Source organism: Octodon degus, unplaced genomic scaffold (assembly GCF_000260255.1).
Source record: "Octodon degus isolate 3935 unplaced genomic scaffold, OctDeg1.0 scaffold00014, whole genome shotgun sequence".
NCBI classification, from domain to species: Eukaryota; Metazoa; Chordata; class Mammalia; order Rodentia; family Octodontidae; genus Octodon; species Octodon degus.
In genome coordinates this window covers 5,267,245-5,289,557 of record NW_004524590.1, presented here as the reverse complement: position 1 = coordinate 5,289,557, position 22,313 = coordinate 5,267,245, and the positions used below count along the sequence as shown (strand labels likewise).

At 44.1% G+C, this 22,313-nt stretch overlaps 1 protein-coding gene and 1 non-coding gene across 2 annotated transcripts in view; one reads left to right on the top strand and one right to left on the bottom strand.

Annotated features, from left to right (window-relative positions):
* Cntnap5 (contactin associated protein like 5) overlaps nt 1–22,313 on the top strand; it is a 930,940-nt gene that overhangs the window by 848,110 nt on the left and 60,517 nt on the right. Inside the window, exon 21 of the mRNA XM_004626336.2 lies at nt 6,053–6,140. Coding sequence (XP_004626393.1) covers nt 6,053–6,140 — 88 coding nt within the window. The remainder of the gene's footprint in view (nt 1–6,052; nt 6,141–22,313) is intronic.
* Nucleotides 14,069–14,197, bottom strand: LOC111815333. Its single transcript, XR_002820038.1, has one exon. It is a non-coding gene; the product is annotated as a small nucleolar RNA SNORA40 (small nucleolar RNA).

The window sequence follows — 22,313 nt, the reverse complement described above, 5'->3', positions numbered from 1 at the left end:
AGGGCGAGTGCAGCACTCACGCCCACAGTCCCCGCACTGGAGCTCGCATCAACCACAAACTCTAGAAACCTCCCCAGTGACTGCAGCAGGCTTTGGGGGGGGACAACTAGACACAAAACTTAACACTTTGTTTTCTTCCTTTTTTGAAGAAATGTAGCATTAAGGAGAAAATACCCATGCCACCATGGCCCACTCCCCACCTGCCCATCTCTCTCCCTCGCACTTGCTCTCTGGCTACTGAGTCTGCACTCTTCAAGGTCCTATCTAAGCCCTCCCCCAGTGGGTCAGATCCCAGCGCCCACTCACCCGCAGTAGCCTGGGGAGGAAGCACTTCCTCCCTTTCTTGTTCCTGTTTTTTCAGCTCTACTAGATGGTTTCCCAAAGCATGAAATGAGTGCTTATTCCACACACTGACACAAAAAATAAACACACAGAAGCCTATTTGGGTCAAGGGAAGAAATCCAGTTTCTACCAGTCTTCACTGAGTGTCCTGTCTTCTTCCACATTGTATGCCCAAGTCATGACAATAGTGTCCACCTACTTGGTTTCCAAATGATGCTTCCCTCTCCTTATCCCCACACCAGCAGGGATTTTCTTCCCATATGGCACCACAATTGCCCTTCATGAGCACCAGTGACGTTTTCTCATAGAAGTTGTTGGTCCGGCTCTATCCTCCCAGGACCGCTGACACTGTGATGGCTCCCTGCTTGTGGGTTCCGCTTGGTCTGGCTTGCTCTCTGTACCCTGCTCTTGCCTGCTTTCTCTTCCTCTGTCAGCCATCCATCCTGTGCCGCGGGCGTCTGAGCCTTCCTGGTTCCTCTCTCCCCACCAGGCCCCTGCAGGGCTCTGTCCTCAGCGCCTTCTCTTGTGTAGTTGTGCTCTTCCAAGCAAACGAAACTTGCAGCGCTTTTCTCAGTCAGGCTCATGTTTGTAGATACCATGTGTACGCAGATGAATTCATCTCAGATGTGTGTTTAGCCCTAACTCTTTCTCAGTGCTGCAGTTTTTCCACTAGATTTCGGTCCTACGGTCTGCATGGCCTTTACCTGCTTTACTCCTTTGTCTCAGAATTTGATGCCACATGACATCCAATAAAATCTCCTCATTTCTTGTACCTTTGCTGCTGTCTGCCTCCTCCGTAATGTCAGTCTCATGACAATCTGGATGTTTGTCTGTCCTCATTATTGTGGAATCCCTGCTTTCCCAGAGATTGGCTAAAATACAAGAAGCATTGAACAAATATTTGAGAACTAAATGGAAGAATTCTGCTGGGCTTCAGGTCCTGTGTGTCCAAGACTGAGCTGACCTTGTGTAGTGGGCAGTAAAGCATCAGCCTTTAGGCCCGGGAGGCACTGCTGTGATTTCAGGTCCACGCCTTCCCTGTCTTCACTAGGTGGAAGGACAGATTTCACAGTGACGAGGCACAGACCGAGATGAGTCCTGAAGAGACAGGGAAGCTGCGGAGAGATGGGTTTGGCAGAGGTCACAGGAGGAGTGGCAGCAACATTGTTATCCATTTGGCTATGAGATACTCGAGAAGTTAGAATAACTATCAGTTACCTCCACTGACGGACATGCAGGAGTAACGGTCAGCTGTAATGGCCAGCCCTGCAGTAGGAACAGTTCCCAGGTCATCAGAACTTCATGGGCGTACCTCCAGCAGTTCCTCCAGGCACCAGCGGGCAGAAGGGCCTCTGGGCACACCTGTGTTGAAAGGAATGGGGACTCCGAGTCATTTGCCTGGGTTCTGACTGAGGTCCAAATGGGGACATGGGAGCATGTTCTGGTGCACATTTTTACATTTGCACATATGGCTCCTTTCTTCTACTATGCCTAGTATCGTGTCCACTTACAAAAAGTTGCAAATAGGAAACCAAGAAAGAAATCCTCTATGTGAGGAATTTGCATGGTGAACTTATAGTCAGTAGTGCACAGCCATCAGGTGAGCAGATTGCTGCTAATGTGTGAGAGGAGCAGAAAAATCGCAGAAGCTTTAGCTTTCAGACTTTCCTTAGCACAGGAACATGGCACACTGGTCTCTTCTCGGTCCAGTCCCCTCCCCCAGGCAGGGTGATTTGCTTCACTTTCCCTACAATAAGCTTTTCAGTCCCAGTTGGAAAAGGAAGGCTAATAGTGCAATCCTGGTCCCCCCACACCCTGTGGAAGATGTCTCAGCGACTGCTATACCTGTGAAAGAGAAGATGGCTGATACATCAGTCCCTTTCATCCAGCGAACAGGCATTAAGGGTCGCTTCCCCCAAAGTCCCTAGTCCCACATTGCTATTCCTCCTCTGCTCTGCTCTTTGTGGCCACATAAAGGTCTTAGAACCTGGGTCTACAGCCATGAGAAAGAACTCTCCGAAAAAGCTCCAGGATTCCAACTGGCCAGTAATTTTTAAGAGTAAGGACCTCCTGCCCCCTCGCACCAAATGTCCTGGGTGTAGTGGTGAAATTTGGCATCCTTATTTAAGATATACTCCAACATTACAGAGATTGAGCCATTTTAACCAAACAGCAGCATGGTCATGAGATCTAAAGGAGAGGGTAGATAATTTTTAGAACTAGTTAATTTCTTTCTTTATAAAGTGAAGAGTCTAAGGCTAGGGGAGGTATCCATCCAGGAAGAGATGCCTGGGTGTGAATTCAGTCTGTTCCTTATGCTGCGTGATCCTAAGAGAAGATGTATCTTTCTGACCAAGTCTACTTAGAAGTCTGCATATCCAGCTAGCTAGCTATCTCCTATCTCCCTGTCTACACAAGGATGAATGCAACTAGACTAAGTTCTCACAGAGCTTGTGTGAAGGAATATAGCTAAAAACTCAAGAGCAAAAATCTGACATGTGGGGCTTGCTTAAAAAAAAAGTTTTTATCTGCTTTCCTCTTTTTTTTAAGTCATCCATTTAATAACTTGTCAGCGTCTCTGAGTTCTCTAGGCTTGGACGTGGACTAAGCCTCTCTAAGGCAGGCTGCAAACTTTAGCTATCCTAGAGGTGTAAAGAGTTCAGAGAGTTACCCCTTATTCCCTTACCAGTTGTAAGTACAGAAGAAAGCAATGCGAAGAATAAAGTGGCTCTATGGGAATGAATAAAAGAATGCCTGTGTTGCTGTCTACATCATTGATTTCTTAGCCTGTATGATAAATAATGAAGCCTTAAAGCAATCTTTGTACATCCCTGTATGGCTCTTGCATGGGCTCTGTTTTGTAAACAGGCTGCCTAACACCTGACGCTGCACTACAGCAAGGTGTCCCCTGTGGGCTAAGGCTGGTGCCTGCCCTCCCACCCTCATCTCCCAGCTTTTACAAATGTGCTTTTGGTGAAAGCTTCTTTTTTTTTGTATCAGGATTGGAACTCAGGACCTTGCACTTGCCAGGCAGGTGCTCGTGCTGCTGAGCTACACCCTGGGCACAAGCTCCTTTAACCCAGTCTCACTTACCTTCTCTCCCTCTGCTACTAGTCTGGTGAAGGAATGAAGGATGGAACACATTCTCACCAAGCAAAATCTGGGGCAAGAATAGCTCGGGTACTGGGACAGAGGACACTTCCCTGAGTGGTGCTGGAGCAAAGCCCTGTGACCAGAGAACTGTTTGAGAGCTGCTCATGTGGAGCCTGAGGAGTGGTGAGGAGAGGACCAAGGGACTCTCAGCTCCAACTCCACTTCCAAGATCCCTGCCACTGCTCTTCCCTTGGCAGGACATCCCCATTTGCCTTCCACCTTCTCACCAGGCAGAAAAGCCTGAAAGAAGGCACTGTGCACCTTGCGGGAAGAGATGGTTGTAGAGAGAAGACAGACGAAGCAGGCAAGAACTCTGCGGAAACAGAAGAGAGCTGGTCCAGGGCTAGGGCCACATGTGGGTCTGTGGGCCCTGAATAGAGCACGGGTGGAGACCAAGGGTGCCAAAGACTCCTTGTGCCCAAAGGTGTGGAAGCTGCCTTAGACATCCTGATATTAGTATGGAATCTGTCTTTGTAGCCTACCAAGAAGGCAATCAATACAAGATGTTTATTTATTCATTCATTCAGCAAGCTGTGCCAGTTGTTATTTCCAACAGAAAAAAATAAGAATACCTAGAGGTAGTTGTAACCCTCAATCCATAGATTATGAGTTTATGAGGGAGGGAGGGAGAGAGAGAGAGAGAGAGAGAGAGAGAGAGAGAGAGAGAGAGAGAGAACAAGAAAAGGAGGGAGAGAGAGATTATTGTAATGCAGCACCTTACTGCAAAGTAAGAGATTTTTTTAAAAAGTCTAGGAGAGTATGGGGGAGGGGAGGGAGTGCTGTGACAACAGGTAAGATGGGTCGCCCCTCCCACATGTCCACATGCCCACAGTGAATATAGAGTATGACATTACATGTCTTAAGTGATAGAAAATGATCAGAACAACAATGCGAGCAATAGCAATCCTAGTAATGATGATAGTAAGAGTAAGAACGAAAGTGAAGAAAGGAAGTTTGGAGAAGGAAGGAGAGAGGTGGGCAGGAAGAGGAAGGGGCTGAAAGAGAATCAAGCTGTGCTATCCCACTGCTCCCAGAAATGAATGTAAAAGTCATGCACTGCAAACACGTACTAATACGAATTTGAAAGAAAAGGATCCGCTGCAAGCTGGAAAAGCATGTGGAGCAGGAGGGTCAGGGCGACCCTACGAAGCTCCCGGCACGCAGTAGCTATGCAACTGTTTATGGAATATCCGCTGTGAGGATTTAGGAATAAAATAAAAAGTTCTCCAGGCGCTCCAGTACGTAGTGACGCGTTCTCCAGGTGTTCCAGTACGTAGTGAAGCGCAGCAAGCAGACCGGGTGTCCTGGGTCACGCGAGCCACACGGCAAGGGCCACCACTTCCTTGATGTGGTCAGCCCAGGGTCAAACCGCTCACCTCTGTGACATCAGTTTCCCCACCTGTACTACTATCAACGTGCAATATAATGAAATATACTAATGCAATTGTAATTCTTATTAATAATATTAATATTAATAGGAATCATGGGACCTGCCTCAGAGTACCCTAGAGAGACATAGATTAGGAAGAAGTGCATTGGTTTCATGTCTCCCGCATCCCACCGTTCGTTAAGGGACAAACACGAGGAAAGCGGTTGAAGTCCTCACAGTCACAAAGCACACAGGCACGCGCTGGGGTCTCAGCCGCGACGTTCGCCAGCAGCCACCCCAGCGCGGGGAGGCCCCAGAGGGCGGGCCTGGGCCGCAGGCCGAGCGAGCAGGAAGGGCAGAGGGCGTGGCACTGCGGCGCACCCGCTGCTGCGGGGCCCGCGCCGGGCACGCGAGCCCTGGCGCCCTCATCCCCTCCGTGAGGAGCACTGCCGGCCGCAGGGCGGGAGGAGCCCGGGAGGAAGACCTCCTGGGCGTGCTCGGAGCGGTCCGGAAGCCGCTGGACGGATCTGACTGAGCGGAATAGCGCGGTGGGTGCAGAACGCCGCCTAGAGGCGGGCGGGGACGAGCAGACGGCCTTGGGTTTGGGGCGGACGAGGCCAGAAGGCAACCCCGAAGGGCGGCCCGGCAGCGCGGGGCTGGCGGGGTAGCGAGGCCGCCCCGCAGGGCGTCAGCGGCGCTCAGCGCCTCTCCTGTCTGCAGCCCCGAGCTTGTCCGGCTGCTGCAGCTCTGGCCCAGCAAAGCCGCTCAGTCCCCGTCCAGGCCCGAGCACGATTCTGGAGCAAGAGGACCGTGGCGGGCTGAGGCCCGAGGGCCGAAGGGAGGGACGGGGCCAGCCTTCCCACCGGTCGGTCGTCAAGCCTGCGTGGCAGCTGCAAGGCGGGTTGCATTTGTTTACTTGTTTGCAGCGAAGAATTTGAAAATCTCCGCGGAGAGATAAATGCCTGTCAAAAGCTTTAACGCCTGCGAAAGCCTCATCTCCCACAGAAGGAAGCAAGGAGTATTTTACGGGCATTGTGGGAGGATTAGACGGGCATCTGAGTCCTCTGCAGGAAGGACCCCAGGAGGAATCTTCACAGCGGGCGGCTTTCCAACTCTTTCCGGATGCGCGCAGCTCGCCCCTGAGTGGAGCACGCTGGCTGACAGCCTTTGTTTTCTCTTTTCTCGCAGATGGACCAACAACTCCGGCTGAGTTATAACTTCTCACCCGAAGTCGAGTTCAGGACCGTAAGGTCGCTCGTCTTGGGCAAGCTAGCGGGTAGGTCTGTCGCTCTGGTTACTATCTTTCGGAGGTGCTTTGTTAAAACAAATGAATGAGTAAATACCTCCCTTTGGCATTCCTTGCAGTTCAAAGCTGACGCTTTCACTCTTGGGGTTTCCGAAGTCTAAAGTCAAGATTTCTGATTGCACTTAAATTTAAGAACTTTTTTTATTAAGCCTAAATATAGACCTAGTAAGTTTAGCATATTCATATGAGCTGTCTTTAACATTTCTCCTAAAAACAAAACAACAACAACAACAAAAGAACAGGTTATGTTCATGTCAATGATGCAAATTTCCATACAGAATCTACTTGCTTAGAGGCTGGCAATATAGCTGAAGGAACTAAGTGCTTGCTTAGGTAAGTGCACGGCGCAGCTCTCAATCCCTGGCACAGGTGCCACTCCAGCTCCGCCGCCAGGCATGCTGAGCAGGCGATGGAGTCCGGGCGTGCTGGTGCATGCCTGTCCTCCCAGCACTGGGGAGGTGGAAATCGGGAGGATCACTACGAGTCCAACCTGTGCAGTGAGACCCTGCGCGCGCGCGCGCACACACACACACACACACACACACACACACTTCCTCAGTCTCATTCCATTAATTTTTTTCTATTATATTATGTAGTAGCTTATAATCAATTACCACTCTAAACACTTGCTTTAACATACATTCTGGCTAGATTAAAGCACTCTGGATTTTTCTACGAGTTGTTTCTATAAAACTACCATTGCTTCTAGTTGCTTGTTTTCTTAAAGTAATAGAATAGACCTTCGCAATTTCTATACTGTGTCTTAAGAAAAGTAGGCGGGCACCTGCGTAGTTATGAGATCCCCGCGGCAGCATTTGGACTTCTCTGTGTGGGCCAGCGAGTGCGGCAGTGTGTACGTACTGCTGGCGCTGTGAGCAGCGCCCCGCCAGGCCTGCAGCCTGAGTCTGTGCGGAAGGACGCAGCCAATTGTGCTGTCATGCTATAGAAATACGCATTGAAAAGTAAACCAAGGAACCACTGTATGTTCTACCTTTAACTTCCTGTAAATCATGTTTTATGAATAACTTCACTTTCACCAAAAGGCTGATTTATTTCAATATTTTGAAAACATCAGTATTAATTTTCAGTTGGCAGTGATAACTTAATCAACTACCATTGCATTTGGTGATAAGACATGTACCTTTCAATAAAATTACTATTATTTGTTTGGTGGTACCAGGGCTCAAACTCAGGACCTTGTGCTTGCCAGGCAGGTGCTTACACTGCTGAGCTATATCCCCGGCCCTCAATAAAATTACTGAAATGCAAAAAACCACAAAGATAATATTTAGATGCATGCAAATGTGGAGAATGGAATTTATTTCCATTGGTGAAAGCAAAGTAGCAAAGGGAACAAGTAATATAATAAGTGGGCTGAAGCAGGAGGGTTACAAGTTTGAGCCCACTTGGGGCAATTTAGCAAGCCTGTCTCAAAATAAGAAGGGCCACAAGTGTGCTTCAGTGGAAAGGCTGTAAGTTTAAACCCAAGGCCCATAAATAACAACAGTAATAGCAGTAACAAGCCAGTTTACTTGATTTTACATTAATATGTTTTAAATTTGTATAATGCTTTACTTCCATTTGTTTGATTTTTATTTAAGTTCAAAATGCAAAATGTGGACAGTTGACAGATTGAAATTCACTGCAACAGAGGATTTTTTTTTTACTGGAAGTTTGACAGATTTTTATGTTCTATATCAAAGTATTTATTAGGTACATGGAAAATTGAAAATTTTATGTGTTCTTGATGAGGTGAACATGTTTGCCATACTTAATGAAATTCTTTAACCTTAATATCTTCTTGCACTTAAATTGATTTTATCTGTCGTTAATATGGCTATTCCAAGTTGTGCTTTGGTTAGTTTGCCTTTGTGTCCTTCTCATCCATTCAATCTTTCTTTTCCATTTAACCCTTACGTATGGCTTATGAGGAGCATGCAGTTGAGTCGCGACATTATACCCGCCTTGGCATTTATTTTAGGCTGTCTGGTGTGGCTCCTTCCGCATTTTGAGGTTGGTAGTATGGTTGGACTGATTCCACCTGCTTGTTTTTGGCTTTCCAGTATTCATTTGACTCTGTCACGGACTTTGGTATTCTGTTACATTACCATCCAGGAATACCTGACAACTTTGGACATTCTAGGCAGGCTTGGGTTCAAAAGAAGATGTCAGTTACTTAACAAAATTGGTGTAGTACTCACAACGTAAGTTCCACTCATGGGCTTTTGGAATGCTGTTTCAAGTGGATTGATGAGGATCAGGGAAGCTACTGATTACCGACTGGTACTACCCCAAATTCCAGGATCCAAGGAGACTGCAGTAGGGCAGGTCCAGTTGTCAGAGGCAGGAGGTCAATAAAGACCGCTGCAAAGCATGCCTCATGCCACTGAGGTCTGCTGGACAATGGAAAAGGTGAAAAATCAAGAACATGAGTCATTTCACTGTTTTTTTCTCTTTTTTTAGTTGTATAAAGGGGACACATTTTATAGAACACTATGAGAATCCAAAAGCTTAGCCACAGTTGTCTAGAAAATGTCAGTATTCATTTCTCAAGTGGCAGTTGAATGAACCAATCAATACTAACTGGCCTCTGGGTTGAGTTTTGTTTATTTCTTATCCCATTTCCCCTTCCTAATAGTAGGAATTGTTAGTTTTGGTGGATACTCTTTATTTGATTTACTAATATAGCCAGTAGCTTTTTGCTCGCCATTTGTTCATCTCAGACCTTTCTACTTTTGCCCAGATTCAATTTCTTTATTTCTGAATCAAAAGCTTTTTCCTGTGTAAAGGTCCCTTGATTGTAACCTTGTTAGCTGGAAAAGGTTCCTGCTTCACCTCCATTTAGGGAAGATAATGTTGTTCAACATACAGCTCAACACAAAAGAACCCAGTTTGTTGGGGCCACTAGCCACTGGCTTCTACCAGGGAAGGAGAATCCACATCTTTCCTGTACTCTGCACTTGGTGATGCCACCATGGGACCTCGAAAGGTCCAACATAGGAGCTTTCAACCTGCAGGGCTCAGAAATGCTGACCATTAGGGTTTCCCACACCTTCCTGCAGAAGAGCTGCTTTTAAACACTGAAATCTGGTCCTCTGGCACCAGTGCCTGCTCTCAAAAAGTCTCTGATCAATCTATCCCACCTTTCAAAGTGCTCTGGCCACACCTCATTCATCTCCTATAAGCTACCTTTAAGGCCATCTAATTTTTGCTGATTTTTGTGCTTGCATTATGATGCGTTTGGCTATAGATTTCTCTTTTAAGTGTCTTATGCTCTCTGAACATATTAAGTAGCTCATACATGTCTGTGTCTACAGGTCACAGATATCATTCATCTGTCTATTCAGCGTTTCTCAAAACTTCTAATATGTCAAATGTTACTTCTTCCATGTCTTTTCATGCCATTATTTTATATTTCAGTTAGATAAATTTATGCTTTCTAATTCTAAACTAACATCTCTTACCGTCTATTTATACTTTTACTCTGCCATAGTGGCTTGCAGGATGGCCATTTTGTTTGATTCCATTCTCAGCTTCATTAATTCTTTCTTCATGTATGCCTAATCCTCTTTATCCTATTCCCTGATTCATTTTGCATTGATGATATTTGCTTTTGATTTCCAAAAATAACTTTGTAGGGTTTTGAACATTAATTTTATTGGTATATTTTGGATATACGTGATAAACATATTCATCAGAGTTTGGATCTATATATCATGAATCCTGATTCTTTTTTATTTTCTCAATACCCTCTCATCCCTTCCTCCCCCTTTCCCTCTTTATTTACAGAATTGTTGTATTTTCATTCTCTTTTTTTTCTATTTCTATTCTCTTTTTTTCTTTTTCTTTCTTTCTGTTCCCCCTCTCTCATCCCAGTTCTTTTTTGTTTCCTGTTCCCTAGTACCTGTTATACATTTTGGTCCTTATCTACCCTTTTAGTGTCTCACAATGTGGTATTTAAATGTGTGTGTCTGATTTATTTCCCTTAAGAGTTAGGCTCATTTTGGCATTTTCTAAAATTTTCCTTCTTTATTTCCCCCTCTCACTCCCAGGTTGTCCTTTCTTTTGAACAGTTTTTTTTTTTTCTATCTCACAACATCTCTTGTACATTTTGGTCCTTATTTATACATTTGATTTCTCATACTATAGAAAGGATATGATATTTACATATGTGTGCCCAGTTTTTTTCACTTACGAGTGCGGTCTCAATTTGCAATCATTTACTGAGAAATAGCTCAAGTTTACCCATCTTTATGGCTGAGTAGTATTTCATTCTATAAAAAAATCTTTTTATCTATTCCTTGGTTGTTGGGCATTTGAGCTTTTTCCAAGGTTTAGATATTATAAACTGTGTTGCTACAAACGGGTGGTGGTATGATGTGTTTGCTTCTTCTTTGGTGATACCCAGAAGAGGAACACCTGGGTAAAATGGTACCTTTAATGCTGGGGTTTTTTTCAGAAATCTCTACACTGATGTCCACAATGGTTGCAGTGGTCTGCACTCCCACCAACAGTGGAGAAGGGTTCCTTTTTCCCCACAGCCACTCCAGCATTTGTTCGTGGTTGACTTCTTAATGATAGCTCTTCTTTCTGGGGAGGGATGAAATCTCAGTGTTGCTTTAATTTGCCTCTCTTGAATGACCAGTGATGTTGAATGTTTGTGTTCATTTATTTGCTGTTTGTACGCATTCATCTGAGAGGGAAGTAAATCATAAGATCACCTCAGCATACACAGAACAAGCAGTTGACAAAATCCAACACCATTAATGATATCAACTCAGAATAAATGGTATTTAGCTCAATGTGATGAAAGCCATTTATGACAAACCTATAGACAATATCGTACTAAATGGTCAAAAACTGAAAGCTTTTACCCTAAGATCAGGAACAAGACAGGGATGCCACTATCACTGCTTTTAGTCAGTACAGTGCTAGAAACATTGCCACAGCAATCAAACAAGAAAAATCAGTAAAAGCAATAAGAATAAGAAAAGGAGAAGTTAAATTTATTATCTGTGAATAGCACACTATATATAAAGCCCACAAAAAATTCATCAAAAGACTTGTAGATTTCATAACTTTGTGTTACTTTGAAAATATGCCTATCAATCAAGATAACCCCTGTTTATTTCACATCCTTTTTTCATCTGTCTATAGCATTGAGTATTTCCTTAATAGTTATTCAACATGTTGTGGCTGGTATTTTCAATATCCGCAATGGGTGGGTTCAAATGAATATGTTACTTTTCTATGGCGTCTTATTCCTTTATGCACAGCATGTGGTGTGAGTTTGTATTTGTGTGTGTACACACACACACACACACACACATCACTATGTCCACCTGTAGTTGAAATGACTTTGTGGAATCCTGGAAGGTCAAACATTGGGAAACTTCTGGCTCAGTGAGACTTGTGTTCATCCTTCAAGTGCACAGCGATGTTCCCCCCCAGGACAACATCAGTCTCTCTGTCTCTGTCTCTCTGTGTCTCTGTGTCTCTAACTTTGAGTCCCAAACCTCAGTGAGTTTAAGCCACAAAGGTTTCAGCATGAAGCCTGTAGCTAATAAAATAATATATTATGTCAGGTGTGGTGGCAGACGCTCATAAACCCAGTTTGTTTGGAGACTACAGCAAGAGGGTGGCAAGTACGAGACAGGCAGCGTGCTTTATGGGAAATCGGACCTAAAAACAACATGCAAAACCTAACGTACTGTTTGTAGCTCGGTAGTACAGTTCTTGTCTGTCATGCATAAGGCCCTTGGTTGGACTCCCAGTAATATTAATGCATGCATATTTCTTAATGATATATCTTAATATATATATTTTTTATTTTGTCTTTTAAAAAATTCAGAATGACATCAAAATTGTGCGTGCATTTTGTTTTGCTTATTCCATTTTGCATGAAGTGACTATTTTCCTGATCCAGTTTTCCTTAACGTCAGATGAAAACTTGAGCTTCAGTGACTTCTTGTCCCGAGAGCTCAAGGCTTTAAATTCCCAGGCTTACTGAGAATGGTGCAGTTAATTCTTCATAGTGGAACAAACATTGGTTTATGGCATGCTGTCTTGGCTTCACCGTCCCTCTCCTCTGCCCAAATGCTTAATATGTCTCTTTGTTTCCTGAAACTCACCAAAGCATTATGATGCTTGTTGATTTTCATTGAGGAGAATTAAACCTTAGAGTGTATACTGTCCTTAGCTACCTGTTCTGGCTTGTTTACACATATTTCCCAAAAACCTTCTGTGGTGATATGGTTTTTTTTCAGAGGTGACTGAATCTAGACTATGTGATTGTTTCATTGTGCAATGGATTAAGGGTGCTGGGGTTAAGGGTGAGTGACTGCTGAATCAGTCCATTGATTAGATCAGTATTGCCATAGTCCTGGTAGACTGGATACAATATAAGGGACAGAAAGAGGTCTGTTTTGCTCTGTCTCCTTGCTTTTGTTGCCTTTTCGAGGCATGAACGGTTGCGCCTCTGCCATGTGCCACCCTAGCTTGGATCCAGCCACTTATGAAATCTACAAGCTGTGAGCTAAATAAACCATTCCACCTTTGACACTGGATGTCAGGTATTTTGTCTTAGCAAGTGTAATGGTTGATATGTCGTGTCAAGTTGAGAAGTTCAGAAGTTTAATTAAGGGACTCAGCAGAGAGCCAGGATTCTTAGTTTGTGAGCATCCTCATCCTGGGCAAGAGGAGAGCATGGTCATTGCATAGTTCTACACTCCCAGCCCAGGGTAGCTGCTTTATAATACAAGTATGTGAAAGTGCCTGGCTAGAAGCCACAGCTACTGCCCCTCCCTTTGCTCTTTGCTGCCATGGACTACTGCCCTGTGCCTTGTGCCACTCTCCCTGGGAGCCAGCCAAGTATGGCTTGAAAACTCTACAAACTGTGAGCTAAATAAACCGTTCCTTGTTTAATTTGGGGTGTTGGGTATTTTGTCCTAATAACAAGTAAACAGTAACTGAGAGAGCAAGAAAAGTAACTAAAAAAATACTACCTAAGTACATTGTGGGCCACTGAATCTTCATATCACGGAAGCCAGAATTTTGGGAGGAGAGCTAACCGGAGGGCTGTCATTTAACGCCACACCCTTTGGGATGGCACTTGCTCTGTGCAATGAAGCCCACATGACACCCCCTCTCAGAATTTCTTAAACTCCTTTTGGTATCTTGGGTCTGTCTGTGCCATTTCTAGGATCTTCCACTCTCTTGAGTTAAGGCAACATTAAATCTTAACAGCGTGACACTTTGAAGCAATGAGCTGCTCAACTGGGGGACAACTCGCCTCTTCTGCTGCTTTGTGATAGTGAGCCAGGAAGAGCCAGAGCATCACTGAGGAAGTGTGCTCGGGGGACATCTTCATCATGCGGCCTCAAAACAAGGAGCCTTCTTTTCATTCCCTCCGCTGTTGCAGCAGGAGAAGTGTAGTCAGAACTAAGCCTCACAGTCAGGTACATGTGTCCTGTCTGGGCCTGACCGTGAGTTCACCTATTAAGGACAGATACTAATTCTGCAGATTGCTTTCTTTTTTTTATTTTATTTTATTTTATTTTATTTTATTTTATTTATTTATTAGAGAGAGAGAGAGAGAGAGAGAGAGAGAGAGAGAGAGAGTGTGGTGTGTGTGTGTGTGGCCAGCTCAGCCCACCAGGGGGCGGGGCTGGCTGGCATGTGGTGCTGGGGGATCGAACTGCGGTCCCTGATGCTTCGCTAAGCTTGTTCCAAGTAGGTGCTTTAGACCACTGAGCCATCTCGCCAGCCCTTGCTTTCTGTATTACATAATCATAACGTTTATTTCTTTATGATGAAATGGTGAGTCTCACTGCTCAGTCCAGGCTCCACCCTCCTGCTCAGCCTCAGCAGCGCCAGGTCACAGGCTCCTGCCTGGTGATAACACCCCTTCTCACACGTATCAAGACTCACACGAAGCAGTGAGTGCTGATCGCAAAGGAGGATTTATTCTTTGCATATGTGCATTAAGTTGTATTCCACGAGTTCCGACACACACACACACACACACACACACACACACCCCACCCCAATAATTTTACAAAGCAAAAGAACTAAACACATGTGTCAGAGAAGAGTAAGGATGGAGAACACAGGAAAGGATGATGTAGAAATGGATACATGGAATGGAGGGCAAATCCCCCGCAATTCTTTAAATTCAGAAAAAGGATGTTTCTAGGGTACAATTCTGTAGGACATTTTTGACCCAAAATTAAGGATTGCAGGCATTTTCTGGGTAAGCACTAAGGGAAATGCATATAGAAAATTTATTTCAGTTTTGCTCAGTAACATTAATAACATCCACTATAAAAGAAAATCAAGTTTGCACATTTTTGTTTTTGTAGGAGGAAAGCAATTCACTAACTTACAGAACAGTGGTTGGGTGCATGCTGCACCAGCCCCGCCACTTCACACACAGTGATAAACACAAGTGTGCACTCCTGCAGGTGCCCACAGCACAAGGAGGTGCCCGGGAAACAAGAGCCTCCGGCTGCACCAACACTGTGGCCTCAGTTCTCTGTGAATACTGAGGCTCAACCATGACAGATCAGAGTGGCTGAGAAATCTAACGTGTTTTTTACTGATTATATAAAAGAAAGCATGTTACTTAGGAAGTCATCCACTTGACATGATCATTTGCTTCTAAAAAATCACCTCTTTCATGTAAAAGCATAAATGTGCGTTCCTCAGATTCAGAGAGAGTATGACTTATAATGTGTTTTTAGGTCAGTAACACTGCCCTATCCTAGTAGTACGGTTAGTCAGAAAGATTTGAGTTCAAAAATCTCCAGGCCCAGGCTGGGGATGGATCTCTTTGGTAGAGAACTTGCCTAGCATGCACCAGGCCTGCACTCCAGCCCCACAGGGAAAAAATGTTTCTTTAGTCTGACAAAATATTTCAATACTTTTTATTATAAAATTAAAACTACTTTTTGGTGCAATTCAAATTTTGATGATTATTATTTTCCTGAGAGGGAATTTCTTACTGATAGTCAGATTTTGGATATACTTACTTTCAAAATATGGAAACATGTTAAAGTCAGGCAGAAAGGAATTATAATTGCACTTATAAACTCTAAGTACCAAAGTGGGAATAGAAATAAGTCGTGATTTCCATTCAGGCCAAGCTGGTAGCATTTTTGTTTGCGTAGTTTGTATGTGTACATTACTTGCTTGCTTACTGGTTTGACAGGCCAGACCTCACACCTGGAAGAGACATTATTTTCTGGTTGGATGGCTTTCTGCTCATGTAGCTTCCAGCATTTGCTTGGCCCTAATAAGCTGCATAGAAATTGGAAGAATTCCTTCCCCATCTGCACAAGTCCCACCTAACCTGGAAAGTGTGGTGAGATTTGTGAATGCTACACATATGCTTTCGGTCTGTTTTGTGGAAGTGAATTCTAAGTGAGGCTGTGACAGAACATGGTTGTTCAGTTCTCTTTGGTTCTTCAACTTAGAAGCTCAAACGTACTCCATCTTCTGTAATGTCACACTATTATGAATGACTATTTTGAATGTCCTCCTCTTTAGGGATTTGCCTAACGTATTATGAAGAGTGAATCATGGTGGCCTTTTTAGGTAACAGAGAAGAATTTATATATGTAGATGAAAAGTAGCTACTTCAAAATTCTGATTTTGGAAGACTCCACTTTAATTCCTTTTTGATTTTGTTCACAGTTGGATTCTTATGATTCCACTTCGGTAAAGTCAATATTGAACTGAGAAACAGAATTACAGAATTAAAGATGCTTATCTATGTAGGGATAAATTGCCTAATGTTTATACCTCCCCTATACTTATTTGTCACCGGCCTTGGTGAACTTATCTAGTGTGTTGTAGTTCCTCGTGGGCAAATGAGAATACAAACCTAAATTCATTTAATTCATGTGAAGAGCCTATGAGACACTGTATGCAAAGCACTTACCATTTAGTAGATACTCAAAAAGTGTTAGTCGAAATGATTCCTGAATTTTAACAACTGTAGGAACATAAAGGAGATGTGGTTTGCTCTTTACCATGTCTAGAAAAGTGACTGCAAAGGGAACTTTCCAAGAGTCCTGCCAGTGTTCTCAAGGAGCAGCTCCAAAGCCCCAGGGTTGGGAAGAAGGCTTGCGGCTCCCTGCCAGTCAGCGCCGGCCCGAGCGTGTATCGGTTGGCACCAGTTTAAGCAATGACGGCAGAAAGTAGTGCAGTACTCTGTGAAATTGGCAGGTGCCGGCGCAGGCTTCGGCTGCTTTCAGGCTCTCCAGTGTCGTCACCACTCAGTCTGTTTTGCTGCTTCCAGCCACACTGGACTCTGCCTGCCTCGATGCATCTCAGTCCGTAATTCTCTTTCTCGGTTCAACACTGACTTCACCGAATTGCCATCATAACAGTCCAACTGTGCACAAAATAAAAAAGGAATCAGAATGGTGTCTTCCAAAATCAGAATTTTGAAGTAACTACTTTTCATCTGTGTGTTTAAGTTCTTCTCTGTTACCTAAAAATGGCCACCATAATTCCCCCTCCGTAGGATGCCGGGCAAATCCCTAAAGAGAAGCTCATTCGAGACAGTTATTCACGATTCTGTGATGTTACAGTGTTATAATACTGTTATTGCTGCATTGTTATGCTGTTACGGTAATACTGTCCTGCTCGCCTCTGTGAAGGGGGGCTCGATCCCAGGCAGGATTTCAGTAGTGACTGGTAAAGTCAGCGAACACAGGCTCCAGCTCCACCAATTCAGCAGCCCTTGTGGAAAGAATGATTTTCTTTTTTTAAAGTTCCAGGAAAATTCCTCATGGTTTCCCAAGATGAATTGGTACCAACTGACACCCCAGATTCTTATAATGCCAAGTATTTAAAATATGCCTAATACCATAACTTCATTATCCGCAATTCATGCCCGCTGAGGGGGAGGGAGTAGCTTAATATTAACCACTTGTGTTGAAAACACAGCTAGGTCGTTTCAAAATGAAGCTGACATGTTCTTACTTGCGAGAGAGGGACAAGTAGGAGGAGAAGTTAACCATGATTCAGTAATACCCATACTTTTCTTTTTCACATTTTTGTTTCTTTTGTGGTACTGGGGATCGAACTCAGGACCTTGCATTTGCGGAGCATGCATTCTCGCTTCTGAGCTAGATCCCCAGCCCTCTTTTGCACTGCGCCAACTCTTAAGGAGGTAAGAAGGGGATGGTGATTTTAGGAGCGGGCTGGGAGCTGTGTATAAAATAAAGGATGGACCATATTTGTGCGCATCAGTGGTACACAGGTACTGCCATAGAAGGTAATACTTAAGAGATGCTGTTTACAATGAATATCCTTTTCATTGGGCTTTCCCTAACTACAAATGAAATTTCATATTACATCTATAAGTAGAAACAACAGTTACACTGTGACTATACAAATTTAGGTTAAAATAAAAATGTATATTTTTTTTTGTTTCATAAACCATTTACTGAATCTTTTAATGAATGATGAAGTAACAGCAATGTATGCAAAAATGATATTTAATGACTGCAAGCAAAAAAGAAAAGCATTATAATTGTGCTTCTTTTACAGAGTGGGGACAGTGAAACATTTATAATTCCCCACGTAACCATGAAACAGTATTCATATAGCATGAGCACTCTCACAAATAACTAACAGGCGATGAGCACACCCACTTTCAAGCAGAGGAAAACACAACCTGAGAAATGTTGGCCTTATTCATACTTAACGTTAGCATACTGGCTGTATTTAAAAATTCCCGTAGGAGCTTTTGATCAATTCAAATTTAAGAGCTGCTCTTTTAAGAATTCTTGTTATCCTCTTTGGTATTAGTTGGTAGTTTTCCAAGTGACTCCAGTAAAAATTATTTCATTTTAAATACACAGGTTTCTTCAATAATATTTCACTTTGTTATGGCTATATCTAGTTCTTCGGCAAAAAAAAAAAAAAAAATATATCGCTAAACCACAAACTCCTCAGGAGTTACATTGTTTATAATTTGTGTGATGGCCCTATATTTTCCCTAGGTAAAGCTTAATGGTATCATTTTTCAGAGCAATAAAATATTTCAGATTCATTAATTTGACCTGCCTTAGTGCATTGTGAAGTGAATGGTGTTTTCTTTTTAAAAAAATCATTTATTTATTTATTTATTTATTTATTTATTTATTTATTGTTTGGTACAGGGTCTTGCTACACAGCTTGGACTCAGTGATCCTCTTCTCCCAGCCTCCCCAGCACTGGGATTATTGGATTACTGACATGCCCCACCACCCCTGGTTTCTTGGGCTGGCTCGGCACGGAGCCACCATGGCAGGCAGCACGGGGGATCAAACTCAGGTCCTTGAGCTTTTCAGTCCTGAATGTAGTGTTTTAAAACAGTCAAATATGAGAATTCAGTAATCTTCCCAATTTCCCAAACACACATCTCGCATTTTCTGTTCTGTACATAACTTGTGATGAATTTCAACTGGGTTATGTGGGATTTTTGCTATTAGTTCTTTTAAAAATAATGAAGTACATTTTTCCCCATGGAGAAACTCAATAGATAATTTCCTTTCTCTTCATGCAACCGAAATGTGTGCTATCTTCTGATTCAAGACCCAGTTTTGTTTTCCTGTCAGAAATGAAACACCTCACAGCGGCAGCCGGGCCTCCTTCGTGCTGGGCTGCGATGTCAACGCTGCCTTTTTCTCTAAGAGCAGAAACACTTTCAAAAGCAGGCCCTTGAGTTTCTCCCTCCATACCACCTCTTGCCTGCTCTGTGTATCCTGCCGAGTAAAAGGGAACGAGGCGAAAGCGTGGAGGAGCGCTCGGTGCACGCTCTGCCTGCCAGGAGGAGCGAGTCCTAGGCTACTTCAGCAGGGTCTCCCTTCAGGCCAGCCCCGACGCGCTCTTGCGCACCTGCCTGGGGTGCCGGAGGGTGTCTGCTGCGGTCCAGCAGACGGTGTCTGCCAGGCATGTTACTGGTAAAAAGTTCAAATTAATTCTCTTCCAGTTATAATGACTGCCCATTCCTATGGGCTGGACAAGGCCATAGGCCGTGTAGACAGCAAGAGCACCTGAACATTCCCCGTTCAAAAAAGCCTATTTAAGTTAAATTTGTCTCAAAAGTGTATCATCAGGATGAGGTTAGGCCTATTAACGTTGTTCAAGGACGTGCAGTATCATGTGTTGGCTGTGACGACTTCGAGTTTCCCCCAAGAAAACCAAATGATAACTTATAATAGCATAATATATAGTGTGTGAATGTTTAAGTTATGAGAACTGTTACTTATTTGGTGGTATCATTTGATAAGATCATGCTTGTCTGAGCTTCTTTCTTATTGTGAACTGTTTCTTGTTTTCACGTCTGCTAAAAGAGGCAAGTGGATGAAAAGCTTCAGGCTGAGAGGTTAAGTCACACGCCCAGGGCTGTAAGTCCAGTAGATGGGAGGGCAGCGCCGAGCGGCAGCCGCTGAAGTGGTTGCAGCCTCCCAGTCTTGCCGCCGTTGGGTTTTCAAGGGTGGACTAAAGAGCTCTGGACAGTGCACACGCTTCTACACACACTTCTCCTCCTGAGCGCACAGATATCAAAGTCTCCTCTAGCCTCACTCTGGCAGAAGGCAGAGAAGGACTTTGAGCCTGGAGCGGCTGCAGCACCCTCTTGCAGGTTCAGGCCTCCCACAGACCCTTCATTTCACATCACAGCTCCGCTGCTGAGGAATGGAGCCTGCACAAATCGCTTACTTCTCCACACTTCTGTTTTTCCACTGGAACACACGTGCACACTATTATAAACACTGTTGGGTTTTTTTTTGGAAATTTAGGTGATAATGCAGATGGCAGGTCTGACATACAATAAAGAGTTAATAAATGCATTGCCCCCGCAGTTATGATGACAGTGTCGACAAAGCGACAGCAAAGCAGCCTCCTCATCCCACTCGTTTTGTGATGGCCTCTGATTCTGCTTCAGAATTGCGTGTGCTCTTCAGCGGGTGGGGGGAGAACTTGGCCTCTGGCTTCTTACGTAAGGAAGCTGGAGTTTCACTTTCTGTCCTGCTTTAGGTGATTGAGTGGGTGGGGCAAGGTGTGCTCTTTTTTAAATTGATAATTAGTAAATAGTAGAGTCAGGGCTGTGGAGAATATTACGTTTCTGATGAAATCCCCTTAAGGGAGCTAATCCAGGCTAGTCTCATCTGAGATTATTTAAATATATTCTCAGTAGCAAAACTGACTCTCATGGGCTATCACAGTGTGACACCTGGGGGTCAGCTGAGTTAAATATCATGGGATTTGAGCTTTGCCAGAGGTCTTGCACATTTCTCAGTATGAGGTCATCAAGTCCTAAAGATGGGACCTGAGTCCTGTGCAGGGGTTAAGCCTCCTTGCTAAATCTATACTATTCGTGGGCACATCATAAGGTTTCCTTGTGCTTATTAAGGGTAAAATAGTGCATGTACATGTACATGCGCACATGCCCCTCAGAAGTGGAATGACGATCACACAGCATGCTAGTGCCATGGTGACCTGCGTGCCAGGCTCCTCGACGGTGGGGGGCCCTATGCAGGCTCCCTGCACCCTGTCTTTACTCCTGCAATGGTACTTGGCCACAAGGCAGGAAATGAATGGACTCGAATGAGCCTTGAGCTCAAATTCTATAAAGGCCAGTTCCTGGCTTATGTTGCTGCTAACCTGAACTCTCTGAGCATCGGTTTCCTCATCTGTAATATAGTAGTAATATTTGCTGCATTGATTCGTTATGGAGATAGTAGATAACGCAAAGTGACTGGCCCTGAGCTCTTCGGAGACATCAGCTGTTGCGAATGAGATCCTCCAGCCATGCTGCCTATTGATTTTCCTTGGCTGCTATTCCTCTTCCTTGCCCGTGGTCCTGCTATTGACTTGTTTGCCCTTTGCATGGGGAATGTGGGTCGGTGTTATAAATGTCAGTGCTGACAAGGAAATGAAGTGCGGAGGAGCTGGGTAGGCAGGACAGCAGCTGTGTCTAGGCCCCTCGAGGCTGGAGGAACACGGAACTGGCTAAACGGTCAGGAGTGGAAGAAGGAGTAGAGAAAGCACAGAATACAATCTCAGATTCCTTGCCATGAGGGAGGAGAGGAAGTCAGGGGCTCACAGAGGCCTGGGTGGCCACGGCTTACTCAGTAACCTACCAATATTTTATATTTGCAGGAAACCATTAAAGACAATAAACTGGGTATTGAAACAGTTTAAACTTGTTGAAACGCATGATGAGTTTGTACTGATCACATCTCTGTCATCCACATTAGAAGGCACTGGGCCTGAGTTCCTGAGTTTTGATTTTTTATTTCTACAATTATCCTACCATTATTGACAATTATCAATGTTGGAGCTAGGGTCTTGTGGAAAAGACTTATTGAAAAGCATCTCACCTTTTCTTTCACAATTTTTAACATTATTTATTTATTTATTTATTTGGTACAGGGTCTCACTACACAGCGTGGACTCCTACTGATCCTCCTACCTCAGTCTCCTCAGTGCTGGGATTACAGACCTGTGCCACTAAGCACAATCTTGGGGTCTTTATGGTGTGCCTGGTGTTCTGGGGCTAGCACTGCATGCAGTACTGGGGTTAGGGGATCGAACTCAGGTCCTTGTGCTTGTCAGGCAGGTGCTTAAACCACTGAGCTATCTCCCCAGCCCATCACCTTTTCTTTTTTTGAAGCATAAGGTTGCCTATTTCTAAGTGGAGAAAATAAAAATTTACATTATTCCACTTCATAAATTTCTGGTTTGAGTTCATTCCTTACAGTAATCTACTTTTGAATTGTAATGCACAGGAAGATCTGGAAATCATTTCTTTATCTTTCCCACTTATACTCTCAATTTTTACAAGTCTCCAACAGAGTGGAGGCTTTGCACAGGGCAAGGGTCTCCGAAAAGATAAATGTTACATAGACGTTTGTTACTGGGAAAGTTATTTCCTAGCGTTATTTGTAGATAACTCATTTGATACATACTTCTTGGGACATATTGTACTCAAGGCAAGGTAATAACTGAAAATATGAAAGTTTTAGGGAGCCGTGGCCTGTGGGCCTTGGTTACCACGGTGAACAAGCACCTGGCTCGGGAGCACGGCACGGATGGATAACTGTAAACAGTTCGATGAGTCCTGCGCAGACTGAGCGCGCGGAA